The sequence below is a fragment of the Ictidomys tridecemlineatus genome, chromosome 4 (genome assembly GCF_052094955.1).
Source record: "Ictidomys tridecemlineatus isolate mIctTri1 chromosome 4, mIctTri1.hap1, whole genome shotgun sequence".
In the NCBI taxonomy this organism is placed as follows: Eukaryota; Metazoa; Chordata; class Mammalia; order Rodentia; family Sciuridae; genus Ictidomys; species Ictidomys tridecemlineatus.
In genome coordinates, this window is record NC_135480.1 from 16,247,444 (window position 1) to 16,269,756 (window position 22,313).

General features: G+C 32.0%; 2 protein-coding genes across 2 annotated transcripts; both read right to left on the reverse strand.

Moving 5' to 3' along the window:
- Positions 1-7,380: 7,380 nt before the first annotated feature.
- LOC101976888 (olfactory receptor 8I2) lies at positions 7,381-8,337 on the reverse strand. Its single transcript, XM_005342389.2, has one exon. It carries the CDS (start codon positions 8,335-8,337, stop codon positions 7,381-7,383), a length of 957 nt encoding a protein of 318 aa, XP_005342446.2.
- A 3,881-nt stretch (positions 8,338-12,218) lies between these two features.
- LOC101976610 (olfactory receptor 5T18) lies at positions 12,219-21,921 on the reverse strand (the record flags this gene model as incomplete). Its single annotated transcript, XM_013366234.2, has 3 exons — positions 12,219-12,373; positions 19,818-20,594; positions 21,891-21,921. Coding segments are annotated over 3 exons (963 nt in total), but the record flags the coding sequence as incomplete, so codon positions are not given.
- Between the last annotated feature and the right edge of the window lie 392 nt (positions 21,922-22,313).

The window sequence follows — 22,313 nt, forward strand, 5'->3', positions numbered from 1 at the left end:
TTCCAATGAAAATCACCTGGCATGTTTCCAACAACAAAATGCAAGGATTAAGTAAGCACACATTTTGCTTTAGAAATCCCCCAAGGGAGAAAGTAGAGAACATGATTATTTTGTGCTATTTAGTGATGCTCTAATTTTAAAAAAATGATATTTATTTTAAAATTAATGCATAATGTGCAAACTTACAATGCATAATATTTACATTTATAGGCATCAAATCAGGAAATTTTTGACTACAGAAGAGTATAATATATTTCTAGACAAATGCTTAGTTATCTTATGATTGACATTATTAAGGATGAAATTATAACTTTTTGATTAGAAATCTATTAAATCTAAGATAGTGATTTAATCATAAGATTTAACAAGTTCATTACTAAAAAAAGAATATACAATCTAATTTAAAAAAACAATTAAAGCAATTCAAAACCATTATTATTCTGTTAAATTATTGCAATTCTTAAAATCATTTTTGTGACATACTACTTATTTGTGTGTGTACTTATATACTCACATAATGATTTTACCATTGTATAATTATTGTTATATAAATTATATAAATATATAATATAAATTATGTGATATAAATATGTATTATATAATTATATAATATTATTATGTAAATATTATTCCATTGTACAACTTTAATTTTACAATATACCATGACTTTCATGTGTTAACCATTCACAAACCCCACAAATTCATATGGTATGCATGCCCATAATTCATAAAGATGGGAATGGTGTGAATGTGAGGTTAAGAGAATAATTGTATAAAATGGGCCCACCAAGATGGCCACCAAATATTTTCTATTGAAAAAATCAGTTTGCCTGCAGCACTGTCTAGCCTAAAGGGACAGGATATTTCATATTCCTCAAAAAACTACCTGTTATCTGCAAGGAAATTCAGGCAGGAAATAACATTGATAAAAGGAACCTAACTTACTTTGAAGGGAGAGATTTTATGACCCTTTTTACAAACCAGATCCTGGAATATAAAGATGATATCTCCTAACCATAAAACCTGTAAAATATGATTAAGAATCCAATTAGAAGTAGTCAGCAATGGACAAGGGGACCTAGGTTTGAAATGGCAATAGCTACTTGAAAGCCTGTCATCTTGCTATCAGTCAAAAGTCCTGGAGCTGGGCGGGATTCTCTGAAAACTTCTAAGGGATCCTCAGTAAAACTGGCATGCAGGAGAAGCACCTTGTCCCCCTTCTTTCTGAGAGGACCCACTCTCTCCCTTGATAGTGTCCCTTTTCTTTTTTCCTATCCCTTCAATAAGCTTGTTTCTGTTGCTCTGACTGACACATCTAAACTGAAATGTTTCTGAATTGATTTCAAGAATTAGTGTTCATGATGCCTCGGTTTTCTGGAAGGCCCCAGTCCAGTAACATAGGTAGGCATGTGACACCACAGAAATGGTGCAGGCTCTTTAATCTGTTTTGACAGTGGCACCTCCTTCATCCACATGTAAAACTTGTGAAATATGTTTTACTATCTTAGAGTAGTTGACTTTTAAATATATTTTATAAAGGAAAAATGGAAGCAAAAACACAAGATTAGCCCTGAGTGTAGTAAATATTTAGTAATAAATATATTGCTCAAAATCTCATTAACTCTGTAAATATTCAGGTCAAATGATTTTTTAAAGGAAGAATAAAATGAAATTAAAATATTAGAAAAGCTGAAATATTTCATGGAGGAATTATTATCCAAGATGAGGAAGCAAAGGGAGAATGTAAAAAAGGTACACAGTGAAAATTTGTGTAAAAGGTTTTCATAACCCTTGCATTGAGTCAAGAAAAACATGATTTTCATATAGATATAAAAATGGCTCTCTACGTGGTGGAATGAGATGGACATCACTACTCTAGGTACATGTATAACTGCACATTTGGTGCAATGCTACATCATGTAAAACCAGAGTAATTAAAAGTTGTGCTTCATTTGTGTACAATGAATCAAATGCATGCTGCTGTCATATATACCTAATTAGAATAAATAAATAAACAAATTTTTAAAAGGGCTCTTTTATGAATGGTACTGACATAAAAGAGACACATTGATCAATGATACAGAATATAAGGCACAGAAGTAAACCCAAACATCTGTAGTCATCTGATTCTTGACAAATGTAATAAAAATAAACAATACAGAAATGACAGCCTGTTTAACAAATAGTGCTGCACAAAATCCAACTCAAACTGGATCAAAGACCTAGAAATTACACCAAAAACTATGCAACTCCTAGAAGAAAATATCAGGTCAATTCTCTAGTATATGGGTATAGGCAATGACTTTCTCCATAGGACTCCTAAACCTCAGGAAGTAATGCCAAGAGTCAATAAATGAGATGGAGTCAAATTACAATGCTTCTGCACAGCAAAGGAAACAATTAGGAATATTAAGAGAGAACCTGGAGAATGTGAGAAAAATCTTCTCTAACCACTGGTCTGAGAGATGATTAATATCTAGAATAAAGAACTCAAAACACCAGAAACAAAAACAATTAATAAATGGAAAAATTAACTAAATAGAGACTTCTGAAAATAAGAAATATAAATGGCCAACAAATATATGAAAAAAATCACCAACATCATCAACAATTAAGGAAATACAAGTTAAAGTAACACTGAAATTTCATCTCACACCTGTCATAAGGGCAGTCCTCAAGAATACAAATTATAATAAATAAAGGAGAAAATGTGGAGAAACAGAAATATGTTTACCCTCTTGGTGGGACGTAAATTAGTACAACCACATGGAAATCACAATGGAGATTTCTCAAAATACTAGACCTGAAAACACTATATGACCCATCTATACCATTTCTTCATATTTATCCTAAAGAATTAAAGACATCTTACTACAGCAATACATGAATAACAATGTTTAAAGCAGCACAATTTACAATTGTCAAACTATAGAACCATCTTTGGTGTATATCAGCAGATAAATGCATAAAGAAAATGTGGTATATAGAAAGAGTGGAATTTTATTCAGCCATAAAGAAAAATGAAATTTCAGGAAAATGGATGGAAATTGAGAACAATATGTTAAATGGAATAAGCCAAACTTGGATTGTCAAGGGTCATATGTTTTGTTGTTGTTGTTGTTGTTGTTTATATATGTAGAAGCTGGAGAGAAAAAAAGAAAGAAAAGAAAGCTGGGAGGGGGTGATCACATGCAATGAAAACCAAACAGAGATCAGTAGAACAGAGGAAGGGGAACATGGTGTGGGAAGAGAGGAGGGAGGGAGAAGTGCTGGGATTAATATTGGCCAAATTATAGTGTTATATTTTGTGCATGTATGAATATGCAAAAACAAATGCAACCATCATGTACAATTAGAATGCATTAACTAAAAGCTGTGCCAAAAAGTATCTTTTTGGAAAGGGTATTTGTACCCCAGAAATTCAGATGATAATTTATATGGATAAAGAGTATATTTTTGTTATCTATTGCCTCTTTAAAGAACTTTTGGAAGGGCAGCTATATTCATCAAAATTTTAGCTGATTCTGAGAAAGGCTAATTTGTAGATTTAAAAGCCCATATCAAATTATGTGACAGATTAGAGACAAAGGGTGGTTTTCTGTGTGGATGTTTCCCTAGTAGGCACAGTGATCGAAAAATCTCCCTGAGCATGGTTTTCTTGTGTAAGGTTTTCTTAACACTGAAACTCATTTGGATCAGGTTTAGAGCTCTTTGTGATGGGTGGGTGACTCCTGTATCAGTTGTGTGTAGCAGAAGTCTGAAAGAGATTTTTAAATCTCTTGCCTTTTAAACAATGGTATCCTTTAATTCCTAGCTAATCCCATTTTAAAGCACATATATCTTTTTTCTCTCTCCCCATTTTGTCCTCTCCACCTAGTTCCCCCTTAATTATTCTTATTATTTTTTAAATTTTTTTCTTTCATCTTTGGATCAGTAGAGAAGAGAATGACCTTTTTGGCTTCCTTTATTTTATTTTCTAATGACACATAATATTTGTATATATATATATATATATATATATATATATATATATATGAAATAGAGTATGATGTTTTAGTTCATGCACAAGATGACTAGTGACCAACTCAGGGTAATTAGAATATCTGTCACCTTATAATTTTATATTTTATCTACTATGAGTACATTGATAGTATTTTTCCTTTAACTCTCCCCCCTTTTTTGAGAAACAATATTCAATTATTCATATTTATAATTAATGTTTATTTGAATCTTATTACTCTATTTTCTCTACTCTCTTGAATTCAATATTCTTTCTCTAGCCTCTAGTAGTAATTATTTACCTTACTTTTAATCTGTTTAATAATGATAGAATTTAATAACTGTCAAGGATCTGAGTGCCATTTTTCTTTTGACTTGTATGTCCTGATCTGGATTATTTTTATTCTAGTATGTTAAATAGAGATTCTAAAGATGAATTTAAAATTTTTAATTTGACTAAGAATAATTTAAAATTGTGATTCAAATTTTTTAAATATTTTGGTTGGAATCTATTTTGGTATTTTTTAAAGATTAATTTAAAATTCTGTTTCTGTGTGGTCAGAATATATGACCTCATTAAATTAGTCTCTGCAAATTTATTGAAATTTATGGATTACTTACAATCTCCTGTTTAAATAGCACATAGATTCTTGGAAAGAATGATTAAAATGCTGATATGGACCTGTGGTGGTATTGATTATGTTACTCATAGATTCTAAATCCTCAGTAGGAGGAAACAAAAATCACACAAATAAGGGATAAAACATATAAGACGATGAAATATATTATAAAGAAATAAAGAAGTAACATGTGAAACAGCCTAGAAGATGGGGATTTGGGAGTGAGTTTTAAAAAAAAATATGAGAAATCATGTACACGCATGCACATTGGAAGAAAGTGTTACAGATGGGAGGAAACCAGGGCAAAGGCCTGAGCAGAAGATGCTTGTGTCATTTGAAGACCAACAAGGAAGATTCTGTAGCTAGAGGGTCATTCTTTGGTAGTGATGAAAAAGACTAAGGGAGGAACTATATGGATTATCTGATAGTGATAAATACTATAAAAATTAAGAAAAAAAGAGGAAGCAGTACTTGGAGACTTTGAGCTTTCTCTCTAAAAATAATTTTCAGGGATATTTCAGTGGTTTGTATTTTGAATCACTAATCACTTTAGGCTTTTCAGAAAAATTTGTTACAAAAATAAATACAATTTTTTTTCACTAAGGTAATTACATTTCATTATACATTTAGAGATATTTACATCTCATAATACTAAGAGATTTACAGCATTTTCAATCTTGAAGTACACTTTTTTTTTTTTTTTACTTTAGCTGCTTTCTTTAGCTATTTTTAGATAGTCCTGCCCACATTCTCCTTGTCCCCATATTCTGAGACAAATGTCCTGAGCAAGACCTTCATTTATTCTATAAAACTTTCCGCAATTAAGTAGAATTAATCTGGAGTTCATTTTTAAAAGATCTTTAGTATTTGTACACAGGTATAAAAAGGTTTCTGAGTGTATATATCAGAATCAAATTCCTGAAATTGATTTTATTGTTGATTTTTATTTTCATTGTCTAGTTTGTTTCTTCCAGAATTCCTGAAATGTTTCTCAACATAAGATAACATTTACAAAAATGATAGTAAATTTATTTTAAAGGTGGTCAAATAGAACACAAACTCCAAGAAGACAAGTAGTTAACACAAACATTACAAGGGCATCTGGCACCCAACAGAAGGGGCAGAAACTAAGGACACATCACAAATATTTTAAAGGTGAGAAGTGCCTCACCCCTGCTCCAGCTTATTAAGAACAGAGGATATCTCACAAATTTCACACCCCATGTTACTGTTGGGGGCTGGACTAGTCCCAAAGACTGTTGATTTTAGTCTTTGATAGAGCAGTGACCACAGCAGGCAGACCATGTTGGGGCTGGGAGAATGAAGAGGTGAGACATCCTCTGGAAAGAGATGTACTGTGGAGGGAGCAGAGAGGAGGAGCAGAGAAGGGGATGGAGGAGAGAATGGTTGATGTGTGCCAGGGGCTCAGGTGAGGATCATATTGAATCAAAGTGTAATGAATATTTCCGCATAACTTTGGAAAAATGAAAGACTGCTGTCTTGTTTGATGAGTTAAAAAAAATAGTCTAGAATGTTATTGCCTCCCTGATGTGTACTGGCAATAAATTATCAATAACATGAAACATAATAATTAGAGGCAAAGCTTATTAATGAAAAATTAGATAAACAAGGTTATTAGATACATAACTTATTAAATTTCAATATATAAATACTTATATTTGCAACTATTTATGGAATAATTACACATTCGATAGGATTGAAAATAAATTAAATACAATTAAAATCAGGAAAATATAAAAAGGTATCAAAGCTATGAGTTTTCATATACATAAAAAAGTAATCATTCTATTTTGAATGCATGAATAAATATCCAGGTAGCAAAATTTTAAAAAGTAAAATGTCATCCATTAAATATTTCCAAATGATCATTATAGAAAATCTTCATAACAACTAATCTTAATCAGAAACTACAATTAAGGGAAAGAGATTTATGTAGTATTAAAAGAGGAAGTGATTCATGAAGTAGACTTATGCATACCAAAAATATTGCAGCACAATGTTTCTAAGTTGTTGCTTCTAACAGTTTATAATGCAATATATTACATTGCAAAGTTTAGTTTGCAAGAATCATACCTCAGAATGTAAACAGATAAGAAAACAAAGCAAATTAAAATAAATAAATAAACTAAATAGAACAAAAGAAAAACAAAACATACATATGTATACACACATACTGTCATTAAAAATTGTGTCTCACAGATAAATGATAAAACTTTTATCTCTTATGACCAAAGGACTCCACAAGATTGAGAATTTGCTCTGATTTACTTGCTAATTTATGTTATCTACATTGGTGACTTCAAGGAAATAATTTCAACCTTTATTTCATCTTTTATTTTTATAAAAATTCTGTACTATTTTATCTACTCGTGGGTAAGGGGTGATGAGATCCTATTTTGGATTCCTAATATCTCTCAGGTTCATATGGCTGATTCTTTCATTTTTCTATTCTTACAAATATTCAAGACAACAGAAGGCTTAATCATATTAAGGTCAACTTAGCCCTTTTTTAACATCTTTCAGTGAGATGGCAGGCTTACATAGGTACATCTTTACCTCTTTGTAAAATGTATTTGCTGAAGTGAGGTCCCAGTGCACTGACTCAGTGGTCCACATGAACAAATTGAATAATTCACATCCCACATTTTAAGACTCTACATTCTACATTCTCACTGAGTTTGTGTCACATGGTTTGAAGCCACTGCTTTCCTATGCTTTGGAGTAATCAATGGTTTACTGTTTAAACTGCAGCACGCAATATCTGTTGAGGGAAAAGTCTTCCATGCAGGACCCTCAGGATGGCATTTTTCACATCTTTGTTCCTCAGACTATAGATCAAAGGATTCAGCATTGGAATGACAATAGTGTAGAACACAGATGCCACCTGTGCCTGCGTCAGGGATGATGTGTTGTCAGGCTGCAAATATGTGAACATCAGGGACCCATAGAAGATAGTTACACCTGTGAGGTGAGAGGCACAGGTGGAGAAGGCCTTCCACCTGCCTGCTGCAGACTGTATCCTCAGGATGGCTGAGATGATGCTGATATAAGTCACTGTAATGATGAGGAGCGAACTAAGAAGAGTGAATCCTGCTAAAATAAAAATCACCAATTCCATGCCAAATGCATCTCTGCAGGACAGCGCCAAAAGAGAAGTGGTGTCACAGAAAAAGTGACTGATGCTGGATTCACAGAAGTCCAAACTGCTGATCATGCAGACAGATATCAGTGAGTTTGTGAAACCAAAGGCATAGGGCATTGCTCCTAGCCCGATGCACACTTTCTGGGATATGACTACCACATACAATAAAGGATTGCAGATAGCTACATAACGATCATAAGCCATCGATCCAAGAAGAAAACATTCACTGCACACCAAACCAACAAAAAAATACATTTGAACAAAGCAACCGAGAAAGGAGATGGATTTCTGTTTGGATTGGAAATTTACCAGTGCCTTGGGTGTTACAGTAGAGGAATAAAATATGTCAATGAATGCTAGATTGCTAAGGAAGAAGTACATAGGTGTGTGCAGCTGAGGGTCAGTTCTGATTAGCACAATGAGTCCAAGGTTACCCAAGTCAGTGAATAGATAAATGAAGAGAAATATTAAGAAAAGACTGACGTTTAATTCAGGGTGATCTGCAAATCTAGAGAGTACAAAGAGAGACACCTCAGCGAAATTGTTCCCAGCCATTATAACTCAGGGCTTTGATTGTGCCTGCTAAAGAACAGAAGGAAAATGAGAGATGAACTCATGTCAAAAGGTCCAACAACTATCAGAGTTGACAGCCTCCAACACTGAGAACATTGTGAGTGGAATATAAATATTTAGTGACAGCAAGTTACTTGTGACTTCTACATGGGTTTTATTATTTACAGAGCTGGCAGACCTGGTTTAAAAAAATCTAATTCATCATTAAGTAGACTTGGTAGTACTGTGGAAAATAATTGCCTTTCATGATGTAAAGAGATTTCTCTATAAATATACCACTTCTACCTACTAGCTTTGGGCCACAAATTCTGTACTTAGTAATTTATGTACTAGAATTAATTGTATTGTTTTCTTAAAAAAAACTAAAGCCAGTTTAAGAAAGAAAACTATACTTTGTGACTTTAATGATTTTTTTAATTGAAGTCTTATTTTCTTGGCATCTCATAGCTAGTTTACAATATAAGTGTAGGATCTTAATTAAATCTCAGATGGATACATCTAATAATCTCTCTGACTCTATAAACCTTGGCTAGATTTTATTCTGAAAGGAAAACTAGAGAAATCCCTTACTATTACATAGCAGTCCAAATATTCTTTTGCTCTCTTTACCCCTTGTCAGTGCTGGTGAACTAGGACCACTTGAGGACTTTAATTGATAATGTAGTTCAAATTGTTTTATGTGTATAAATACAAAGCAGTCTTGTTTCCAAGATAAGGCATACATAACCTCAGGAAATGACATATTCATTGTGGAATATTTGTTTCCACATCAGTGATAAGAAGGCTAAAAATTCTTAAACCAAAGCATTTAAATGAAAGGTGATCTCACAGAAAGTAGAATCATATTTTCCAAATTAAATTGACCTAAGTATATGATAAATACAGAAAACTGAAACTAGCATGCACTTTTAAAACAAATTTGTTTTAGACATGTGTGTAGCACAGTAAACTAATGAGACTTGAGCTGTGTTAAGCCTACTTAATCATTCAGTGTGCACCATGTTCACAAGTGGTCCTATATATTCGTTCAACAAGTCTTTGTTCAATGTAGAAATATTGTTTTGCCAGTCACTAGAACCACTTTTCTTAAGACCTACTAGATGATGATTTTTTTTTTGGCTACTGTTAGCTAGCAAATTTATTTTTATTTTTTTATTGGTTGTTCAAAACATGACAAAGCTCATGACATATCATCTTTCATACATTTGATTCAAGTGGGTTATGAACTCCCATTTTTACCCCCAATACAAGTTGCAGAGTCACATCGGTTTAAAATTACATTGGTTTAAATATATAAAACATAAAGAGAATTCTCAGGATAAGAAAGCTGCACATAATATATATACATGCACACTCAGAGTTATGGAAAGGAGAGGACTTAGACTTACCTAGGATTCAGTCACCTAAGGAAGAACCCTTCTCTTTTAGCTATCTTCCACCTATTTTTACATTTGTTATCTTTCCATCATTCAAAATACTGAGTTTCATGAACTGTAAATACAGGGACTTGTATCTCCTATTACTGGTGCTGCTGCTTCTGATATTTTTTAGAAAAGAACTATATTTCCTCTATCATGAACCCTTATCAATATTATAATATTGATAAAATATTATTGATGATTATAATGGATATTCTATGTGTTACCTTCCATTGACAGATTAGACGGAAAGACAAATTAACCAAGATAATTATTTTCATGTCCTTCTTAAAAATTAAGACTTATTTTCAGTTCAAACCTCATTCATGATCAGGACTAGTTTTTTTGTTTATTTTTTCCTGGTGTATTTCTAAAAAAGTCCCACAACAAAGAATTTTCTCTTGCAATCTAGTGTGTTAGACTTCTAGCAGAATTACCACCTTCTCAAACTTTTAAATTTACTTCATAAGGAATTTCATCAATTAACATTTTTGCTGTCTTGTGGTTTGTATTTTAGTTGTACCTTGAAGTCAAAACTAATGTGTCTGGGAAAATCTCAAATCCAAACATTAATAGATGCAAGTTCCTCACTTACATTTATTTCATTTATATAGCCTTGGACATACTGAAAAATGTATCAAGTTTTGAAAGTGTTTACCTTGATCTCATCAGTAAAATATACATGAAATACTTCCAAAACATTACCTCCTTATTATAATCTATGAGACTCACTGTGCTACAGTATCTCAAATAAACTCTGTCTCTACTTGGTCTTCCCAGATACCCTTACTACAAGAATCCAGTTTTTCTGTTCACTGACTTACTGTTGTTAATGTATGGTGAAATTAGGATAGTATCCATGCTAACAAATAGTGTACAGATTTAACACAGGCATTCACAAAGCACTTTGCAATGATTAAATTTAATTCACACTGGTGACTTAGAAGCGAGTTTTATCTTTTAAGGGATAATGTAGTAACTGGCATTAAAAAACTGAATGTTTTTATATAGGAAATAAGAAGACAGAAACACAGGGAAGACTCCAACATTAGGAAAACCTAATATGTCTCCAAAAAATATTTTTAGTCAACAACATATTCAAGACAGATGACAAACTACACAATATAAATGTTTTTGTAGGCATTTATATTAAACTTTAACACCAAATAAGAAAGGACTCTCTTCTGATTCAACAGTATCTGAAATAATCATGGAAAATTGTCATCCATTAGCTGCAAAGGTATTTTGATATAGCAAACAACATAAACTAAATTTTGTTTAGAAAATAATAAAAATTTAAAAACAGAACTTGTGGAATCATTCCAGTTACACATGTAAAAACAAACTGCATAACCCTTCTAAACCTAAAAGAAATGAGGAAAATAAAAAAATAACATTTAGAATATGACTTATTAAAATATGTGGAATGCCACTAACCCACTGTTCATTTAAAATGTATGCATATTTCTGATTTCTGAACTACAGATTTCTGGACTTCTTAGATTTTATAGTTAAGAAATCTAGGAAGGAACTGAAAAATTGACTAACAAGAAAAAAGAAAAACTAAGAGAGAATAGAGTAAACAAGGAAATATGAAAGTAAATAATATTTAAATTAAATTGTATTTATTTTGTCTTAACTGAAAGAAACTGTTTTTGACAGAAATATTTTCTCATTAAGGAAGAATTTATTGAGCAATATTACGTATCATTCTCTTAGATTTGTAAAATAGTAGATGAAATATTGATCTAAATGTATGTTATGTAAAATAGTGAAGACTGCAAAAGACACATTTAAGGAAGAAGGAAGATGAAGAAATAAGACACAATACGGTAAATTTCAATGATCTTAATGTATTGAAGAGACCTTAATCAATACGGGAAACCTAGGGTGGTAACTAAGTGAACAATAAAGGAGAGTCTTCCAAACAGGAGAAGCAAATGCAAAAAAAATCATTTCAGGAATATTTTGTGCTAAGAGATGTTATGTATTTGTGTTGTTGAGGTGTTGTTTAAACTTAGTCCAAATTTTTAAAAATAGAATTAAGTTGCATGCTATAATATGAAGGTTGTATTATTAAAATTAAAAAAAATGTTTGCAACCATTGATTGAGACAATGACTTTGCTTTCTTTTTCATTTATCTTGTAATTATGCATAACAATAGGATTCATTATGCCATATTCATGCATTCACATAACATAGTTCACTAAATCTCACTCCCCAGGACCTTTGTTTCCTCCTCATTTCTCCTCTTGATCTGTGTAGGTACCATGGTGGCTATTATCTTTATTTCAAAATGTCAAAAAAAAAAAAAAAAAAACCAGCAACAACAAAAAAACACCTCTTAATAAAATACTACCTTTCTTTCTCAGAACTGATGATTGGGGCACATTAAAAATTAGTTTCATTTTTGTCACATAAAAGTTTAATGTGAAATATTCACTTTATCCATGTACTCTTTTTTTCCTGAACACTCCATTCATTGCTTCTTTTACATCTTTGTTTCTTAAACTGTAAATGATGGGATTCAGCATGGGAAGAACAATGGTGTAAAATATTGACACTATCACGTCATGCTCCAGAGCATAGCTAGAACTTGATTTCATATACATAAAGAGAATGATCCCGTAATAAATGGACACTGCATTTAGGTGGGTGCCACAGGTGGAGAACACTTTCTTCCTCCCTTCATCAGGCTTACTCTTACTTCATGTAAATTTAGTAATGAATACATCAATATTTGTAAAATTTTCTTTGTTTTCTAGGAAGGATTCATGTACAATATTTAGAAATTGGTATAAATGAGATATTGAGAAAGACATTTTATGCCTCTATGAAATAAGCAACAATTTAAGGGATTTTTATTGGATGTTTAATTGCTAAAATATTTACTGTCAGAACATCATCCTGAATTTTAGTTTCCCCCAAATATTCTGCAAATGATTTCAAAATCTCTCTTACCTGGCAAATTTAGGTTTACTTATGTTATAAATATGGTTTGTAAAGACTGTTTATATTCACTTACTGACTGTTGATGGAGCCCGAAGGAGATGCCCCAAGGGGAATATGACCCAATTTCTGGTTCAAAATAATAGCATGATGATTCAATTCATAATGAAAGAGACAATGGCTCTGGAAAAAGACTGCATATCAATGAGAAAATAAATGGAATCATTTTGTGTTTGATTCAAAATATTGGCTTATGAAATATATTTAAGATGCTTTAATGCTAGCTATCTTAAGACCTATGAAATCACTGTCATAGCTTTTAGCATTATTATTATTTCACTTCTCTGAAGCCCAGTTTTCCTCACACAGATGATATAATCCATTCAACATTGCAAAAAAGTCTGTAATTATAGTAAACAATAATAATGTAAAATCACCATATGTTTTTCAATAAATCTAGCAAATAGGTTTTCAGTCTTCAAATATTACTCTGTTAAAAATATACACTGTTGTCTTTGAAGTGAATAAATTATGAATTTTGAGCTTATCAGAGATTATTATTAAAGTTAACTGGCAAACTACAAAAGTGACATTTGTCTAATAAAATGGTTACAATTTTCACATAATCATAATCTCTTATACTTCTTCTGCAAAGTATTTGTTCAATTCATGTGTCCATTTATGAAAGTGTTGTGTGCACATGTTTATGTGAAGATTTCTGTTTATTCATCCTTGTAAGAAGTATAGCTAGGAGATTTTCCTCCATTCTGCAGTTTTTCCTTCAATCTGATAATTATTTCCTTTACTGTGAAGCTTTTAAATTTGATGTCATCTCACTTATTAATTCTTGTTATGATTTCCAGAGCTGTAGGAGTCCTAGTCAGGAAGTCATTGCTTATGCCTATGTGTTGGAGAGTTTTTCTTGTTTTCTTCAAGCAATATCAATGTTCCATATGATATACTTAGATCTTTGATTCATTCTGAATTGATTTTTGTACAGAGTGAGTGATAGGGATCTAGTTTTATGCTTCTACATGTATATTTCAGATGATACCGGCACCATTTCTTAAAAAGGCATTTTTCCCATGTGTTTTTCACACCTTGGTCAAGAATCGGATTGCTTGTACTGCATTAGTTTGTATCTTCCTCTACTCTATTCCATTATTGAAGTATCTATTTTTAAGCCACTACCATGATGTTTTTGTTACTAAAGCTCTAAATATATTTTGATGTTGGACAGGGAGACACCTCCAGTATTGTTCTTTTTGCTCAGGATTGTGTTGGCTATTCTGGATCATTTGCTTTTACAGGGCAGTTGTTTCTAGTTCTTTGAAGAATGTCATTGGTATTCTTTACAGCATATTTCTTTTTTTTCATTTATTAGTGCATTATAGTTAAAACTATAATGTATAGTTGGGTTCATTTTGACAAAATCATACATGCACAGAATTTGATTACTCCATGTCATTTCCCGGTGCTCCTCTCCTCCTTGCTCTACCTAGTCTCCTTTCTCTACTCTATTAGTCTTCCTTTCACTTGTTTATTTATTATGATTTTCACAATCTCTCAGAATTTCTGAACATTTTAACATCCTTGTTATTTTTATAAATTTAAAATACATTTTTGACACTTTTTTCATAAAAACATTTAAAAATCATAATATGTTCACCTAGTTCAATAAACAAAATGTACAAAAATGATACATTAAAGTGGCCCTTTCATTTGCCCAGGGCTCAATCATTCTCCCTTAACCCAAACACCATCTCCTGAACTTTAAAGATTCATAGACCTTTTGTAGCTTTATGATTGTATAATTGGTATTTTAATGGGGAGTGTATTGAATCCACACATGACATTTAGTAATATGTCCATTTAACAATATTGATTTTTTTGAACCATAAACATTGGAGTTCTTTCCATTTACTATTTTTGCAGTAACAATATTTGTCATAAAATAGGAAATAGATTCAATCAGAGTATACATACAAATAAAAATGCTGTACAAATTTGTAAGTGAAGTAGATACACTTAAGAGTTAAATCTGGGGGCTGGGGATGTGGCTCAACTGGTAGTGCATTCGCCTGGCATGCCTGTGGCCCGGGTTCTATCCTCTCCACCACATACCAACAATGATGTTGTGTCCGCCGAGAACTGAAAAATAAATGTTAAAAAATTCTCTCTCTCTCTCTCTCTCTCTCTCTCTCTCTCTCTCTCTTTCTCTCTCTCTCTCTCTCTCTCCCCTCTCACTCTCTCTTTAAAAAAACAAAACAAAACAAAAAAAAAACCGAGTTAAATCTGCCAATCAGTGGACCCTGACTCTGAACATGCTTCCCTTTTGTTAGTCTTCATTTTAATTAGAATCTAGATAAATGATAATGCCCAGTCTCTCAGGCTGATACTGCCATCATAGAATGAATTTGACATTGTTTACTCTCTTCTATTTCATGGAATAATTAGAAGAATGCTGACGTTAATTATTCTTTATAAACATGGTAGAGCTCAGTTGAGAATCTATTTTGTCCTTGGCTTTTCTTTTTTTTTTTAAAGGCTTTTAGTTATTGCTTCAGTTTCATTACTTCAAATTGGTCTATTTATTTTTTATATATCCTAATGTTTCACTTTAGTTAGGTCTCATGTTTTAGAAATTTTTCAGTATCTTCTAGATTATTAAGTTCATTGGAGAATAAATTTTCAAAATAACTTCTAATGATCCTTGGATCTAAGAAGAGTCTGGGGTGATGTTTCCTTTTTTTTTTTTTGAGAAAGAAGGAAGCAAAATTCTTTAATTCTTTATTGCCAGTTGACATGATCATCTATGCAGAAAATTTTACAGATCTGACAGAAAAACAAGTGGTTATAATGAGGGAGTTGAACAAGAATACAAATCAATATACAGGAACATATTACATTTTTATGTGCAAGAAAAATAAATTATATGCATATATAATAGAAATATTTAGAAATTCATACATAATACATATAATAGTGTAAGTTATAAAGTATTTAAGGATAAGATTTTCCAGAAGATATTCAAGACCTAAATATTAAAAATTATAAAATATTGCTGAGAGAAATTAAGACTTAAGTAATAGGAGAAATAAATTTACCATATTCATTGATCAGAAGACTCTGTTGTAAAGTTGTCAACTCTCAAATTGATTTTTAGACTCAGTGTAATCCCAATTATACAAAGCAGTCTTTTTGTAGTGATACTTTTGGAAATGGACTAATCAATTCAAAAATTTATTTGTAAGTATTAAAAAGCTTAGCTAGCCAAAACAGTTTGAAAATAAAAAAAAAAGTTCAAGGACATACATTACATAGTTTTATGACTTATTGAAAGTTCAATACAATGTGTCAAAAACAATGAAAAATAAAACAATGTGTCATTGGTATAAAAATAAACCAATAAATAACTGATGCAGACTAAGGTGTTCAGTAAGAGACCTAGGCTTTCTAGGTCAACTGACATTTGATGAAGGTGAAAGGATGCTCTTGTGTACAAATGGTGCTGGGCAATTTTCAAACCAAAAAATGAATCTGACCCTTACCTCATACCATATGCAAAATTCAATTTGGAAAAGATTATATTCCTAAAAGAGCTAAAACACTAAAACTTTTGGAAGAAAATAAGGGTGAAAACCTTAATAATTTTGGGTTTGGCAAAGATTTCTTCAGGTAGAATGCAAAAACTACAAAATATACAAGAAACCTAAAAAATAGACTTTATCAAAACCATAAAGGTTTGTTCTTCAAAAGAATCTGTTAAGAAAATGAAAAAGCAAACCACAATTGGAAAGTAAATCTTTGCAAAACATATACTAACATAGTGATGACTGTTAAATATACTGAAAGTATCTAAATTATGTATATTTTAAAAGGATAAAATTTATGTGAATTACATATCAGCAAAGACTTAAACAAAAATAAAAACCTATCTAACAAAGAGATTGTATCTAGATTATATAAAGAATTCTTACAGCTTGATAAGATGACAAATTATATTGTAAAAATTAAGCAAAAGTTTGAACAGATGTTCCATCAAAGGAGATACACTGGTATCTCCTTTTTTTCATCTCTAATTTTTTTGATGTGCGTCTTTTCTTTGTTGTGGTTAGTTTGGCTAAGAGCTTATCAATGTTATGCATATTTTCAAAGTACCAAATTTATTGTTTCAATTATCTCTATATATTTTTCCCTCAATTTCATAAATTTCAGCTCTAATCTAGTTTCCTGTCTTCTACAAATTTTGGGATTAATGTATTCATGGTTCAGTAGGGCCTTGAGATAAAATGTTATTAATATTTTTCTTTAATTAATCCTATGGGCAATTTGGCATTGAGCTACCTAGACCTTTTTTCATTATTATTTTTATTTTGGGACAGGGTTTCATTAAGTGTCTTAGCGTTTCACTATTTTGTTTGATTTAAACTTATAATCCTTCTGCCTTAATGTCTGGAGCCACTGGGATTATAGGTATGTTTCACTGTGCTAGAGTCTTTTTTTAATGTATGTGCTTAACATTATAAGCTTTCCTCTTAAAACTGCTTTTATATCATCATAGAGATTTTGATATCTTTGACTTAATTCTCATTTGCTTCTAGGAAATTTTTATTTATTTCATGATTTCTTGAACAATTCATTCCTCATTCAAAAGTGTAAAATATAATCTCTAGTGTCAAAATATGTTTTTCTCATATTGCTATTGATGGCAAATTTTATTTTATTACCATCAGAATGATTGATATAAGGAATATTCTCTATTTTCTTTGTATTTGCAAATAGTTGCCATGTTCCATAAATTACTATCCATTTTATAGAATATTTTATGTATAGCTAAGAAGTAAATGAATCTGATTGCTGATGGATGGAATGTTTTATAGATGCCTGTTAGGTTTATTTGTTTATTAGTACATTTTAGCTCTGAAGGATGTTTACTCAGTTTATATCTTTAAGACATATCCATTGGTGAGAGAGTTATGTTGAAATTACATAGTATTATTGTATACAGGTACATTTAATTTTTATATTGAGTGATTTTGTTTTATGTATTATGTACACCAGCATTTTGGGGCATAATATATTGTTGGATATTTCCCTTAATCATTATGAAGTGACCTTTTTGACTATTCTTATTACTTTTGGCTTGAAGTCTACTTTATCCAACATTTTCCATCCCTTCCCCTCAGCCAGTGGATATCTTTTCCTGTAAGGAAAGTCTCTTGTAAAGATTTCTTTTGGTCTTGTTTTTCAATCTCTTCTGCAAATCTGTATCTTTAGATAAAATTTCTTAGCCCATTAATATTCAGTGTTATTATAGAGAAATGTTTTTTATTTCATATCATTTTTAATGCTTAATTAGTACTTTATTCTCTTTTAATCAACTATTTTTCTAGTGAAATCCATGCATACATTTGCCTTGATATTTATTTTTCATTAATTCTGTGTGAAATATTTCATAGACTATATTTTATACTGCTGACTTATGGTTATGAGTTATTTAGTTTGTGCTTAACATGAAAAATATTAATTTCATCTTTACATCAGAATAATGTACTTGCTGGATATAAAAGTCTTGGTTGGTACCTGATATCTTAAGGATATGTTGTAGATTATCCAAAATCCACCTAATTGCTGGGGGCCTGGTGAGAAATCACTCAAAAATCTAACTGGCTTACCTCTAAATGTGACCTGACATTTTTCTCTTACAGCTATAAAAATTTTATTTTGTTCTTTATGTTAGGCAGTTTAATTGCAATATATTTTGTAAAGGATCTCTTTTGATCTTTTTTATCAGTGGTGAGATAGAGATAGAGATAGAGATAGAGATAGAGATAGAGATAGAGATAGAGATAGATAGATAGAGAGAGAGAGAGAGAGAGCTGCTTTCTTTCTAAAAATTCTTTCTAAAAGCACTTTGTGTTTGGACTTCCATCTCATTCCATCTCATTCTCATCTCCTGAATGTTTATGCATCAGAATGATAATTGAGTCAACTGGACACTCTGGGACTTACAGCTGTGAACCCACTAGACATGCTAGAACACGTGAGCTACTTTGCTGTTTACTATGGTTTTCTTCTAAGCTAGTGATTTTTGTCAACCCAGAGGGCCAAGTCTGCATGCCTGGAGTGTGTTGCATCTTATGACTATTTCTATTGGGTGTGGTTGTGTATGATGCAGGCTTCAGGGCTGTTGCTGAATGCTTTGGAGTACCACTCCCCTCAGCAGAAGTTTCGTTATGGCAGCATAGTACTTGGTGGCTCTCTACAACTATGGGACCTGTGAGTCTAAGCCTTTATATTGTAGAGAAGATTCTACCCTGGCTGCAATGATGAGGGATTTAACCACCTCCAGGTTGAGATGATGAAGAACACTCCTGCTGAGGCAGTGAGGAACCCTAGGCTAAGGTTGGATTCCTTGAAAGTGATTTTTTTTTCCTACTCAGCTTCACCCTACCCCACCTTCAGAGAGGGAAAGGCATTTTGGTATTCTTCAGCTTGCAGAAATTCTGCTACAAGTTCCTTCTAGACAGTTCACTTAGATAGTTTGTTGCAGAGATTTTTTCAAAGGTTTTATGTGATTCTACTGTAAGTTGGGAGAGTCTGTATTGACTTAGTATCTTCCAAACAGTGTGACTAGCAGTGGAGTCTACAAAATGGCTTCCCTGCCCAGCCCAGTCCAGTCAATTTCCAATTCCCCTCAAGTTATTAGTTTTCCAGTATTGAGCTTTAGAGTGATTAGCCAGTTAACCAAAACTCTGGTCATCAGTTCTTTAAGTGCTTCATTTGTTCTCTGCTGGGAGGTTGACATTAGTATCATACATCCTCTCTGCCACTTTCTGAGTCTAAATAAAAATATTTTAATTAAAACATAATAAGATGACACTGGAAATAAGTCTAGTATTTTTAGTTTATTTAGTTTAGTATGAAAACTCATTTTATCCATACACCAATTTTTTTTTAAAAGTCTTTTCATTGTCTCTATTACATCTTTGTTTCTCAAACTATAGATGATGGGATTCAGCATAGGGATAACAGTGATGTAAAGTACTGACACTATCATGTCATGCTCCAGAGCATATAGCTGGAATTTGGTCTCATATACATGAAGAGGATGGTCCCATGATAAATGGACACTCCTGTCAGGTGGGAGCCACAGGTAGAGAACACTTTCCTCCTCCCTTCAGCAGAATGCATCTTCAGAATGGCCAACAGGATGAAGCCATAGGAGACCAGGACAATCAGGATGGTGACTATCTCAATGGAGCTCACAAAGAGGAAGAGCAGAAGCTCATTTATGTGAGTGTCAGAACAAGAAATGGCAAGTAGAGGAGGGATGTCACAGAATATGTGTCTAATTACATTGGATCCACAGAAGGAAAGGCTGAAAGTGGCCACTGTATGTAAAATGGCATGAAGAATTCCTCCAACACAGGAAGCAATGATGAGAGGCACATAGACCCTGGGTGACATGCTCACTGAATACAGAAGTGGGTTATAGATGGCCACATAGCGATCATATGCCATTGCAGCCAAGAGAAAGCATTCTGTGGTTCCAAAAGCGACAGCAAGAAATGACTGTGTTGCACATCCATAGAATGAAATCATTTTACTTTTTGATATGAAATTCACTAATATATTTGGGATAACATCTGTGGAATAGGAGGCAACCACAGAAGATAGCACACTCAGAAAATAGTACATGGGATTGTGGAGCCGGGAATCCATGATCACCAATACAATCAGTCCCAAATTTCCTATGACAGTAAAAATATAAACAGCTGAAAATAGGACAAAGAGAATTATCTGCACTTCTTTATTGTCTGTGAAGCCCTGTAGTACAAATGAATTAACTTCAGTGACATTTTTTATGTTTTAATATCATAAAACAAGCTTGAAGATCTTCAGAAGATCATAGTTCATGTTCTATGAAAATAATGGACAAAATTGTGAGTCAAAATAAGAAGACTGTTTTTTAAAATTTTTACTAGTCTATAATAATTATATATAACAGTTGGAGTGACTGTGATTACATATACAGGCACTTAACGTACTTTGATCATTATCCTATCCCTGTTCTCCCCTCCACATTCCTCCAGATTCCCTTCCTTTATTCTACTTGTATCCCATTTATTTGCATCACATAGCCTACATAGGCTTTCTCGATTCTTGTTACATTTCAAGTTGTTAAGTGGAATAAAAAGAGTCAATCAAAAAGTGACTAAACCATCTTGCATTCGCTGAGGAAGTATTGAAGCTGAATAAAAAATCAGTTTCTTATATATGTGTGCCTTTGTGTGTATGCACACATTCTGATCACAAAACAGAAAAACACACACAAATAAACAAATATACACCTGTATTGAAAATTTGTGTTTGTGTTTTTCAGTTTTGTGATCCACTGATGGTCCTGCACTCTGAGTTTTGATTTTTTGACTAACCTATGTTTATATAGCTGAGGTCACAGAACAAGAGAAATGACGTACCATTTTGATGAACATGATGAAGTCTATCCATGTCTCTATGTGATTAGAAGTCACAGGGAATCCAGGGATCATGCAATTCCTGCTAAAGATTCAGTGACTTATCTGATACCAGGTAAGTAACCTGGTATGTGGAATCCAGATGAACCAAATTCCTGACTACAACCCATGTGTAATGTCTGTCTCTCTCTCTGGTTTTAACTGTCTTTAAAGCAGCTATATATTTGAATAGCCAAGAAACAACACAATGTAAGGTAAGAATACAAATTAAATATGTGCACCAATTTACTTTATAGTTATGGCTACACATTTAAGATGACCATATAAATGATCTTCAGAGGTATCTATTTAAAATCATTTAACATTAGAACATATAATAAAAATTAAACAAAGTTATAGAAAATATGTATAACTAGAACATTGAGTCAGATATTTAAATATTTAGTCACAAGTAATATATTTCTGTAGTTGCTAATACACACTCAAATAATTCAATTGAGATTAAATTTTAAAATTCTGGGTGTAATTTTTTTTTTTTAGACAGTGCTTGGCTTAAACCCAAGTCCTTGCACGTGTCAGGCAACTATACTATCATTCAGCTTTATTTCCTGGGTCTAATATTTAGATTATGGTTTTCATGTCTGTCCCCTTTCTTAATGTATGGCTTCATTCTTTAACAAAAAAATGGAATTTTATCAGTTGTGTAAGCTGTTGATAATAAAAGTACATAGAAACAATATTACACTTGCATTTAAAACATTACAGCAGATTTAGCTTTACTATGTGTAAATAAAATAATAACATCAAGTTGTTTCAATTTTTTTTTTTGCTTGGACGTATTGGTTTTCAATACTTATTTAAAACTTGGTATAAATCAGATATTGTGAAATGTATTCTATTTCCCTATACAACAGGATAGAATTAAAGAGGTTTATACTGAGTGTTTAATAGCTAAAGTATTTAGTACCAAAATGTGATCCTGACTTTCAATTCTACAACATATTGTGCAAACAATGTCAAAATTTTTCTTACTTGTGGCATACTAAATTCAGGTTTAATCATGTTTTAAATACATTTCATTAAGCTATTTATATCAACTAACTTTAC

Bases quoted from the DNA above. Each gene is read 5' to 3' on its own strand.
- LOC101976888 (XM_005342389.2), bottom strand. From the start codon at position 8,337: ATGGCTGGGAACAATTTCGCTGAGGTGTCTCTCTTTGTACTCTCTAGA.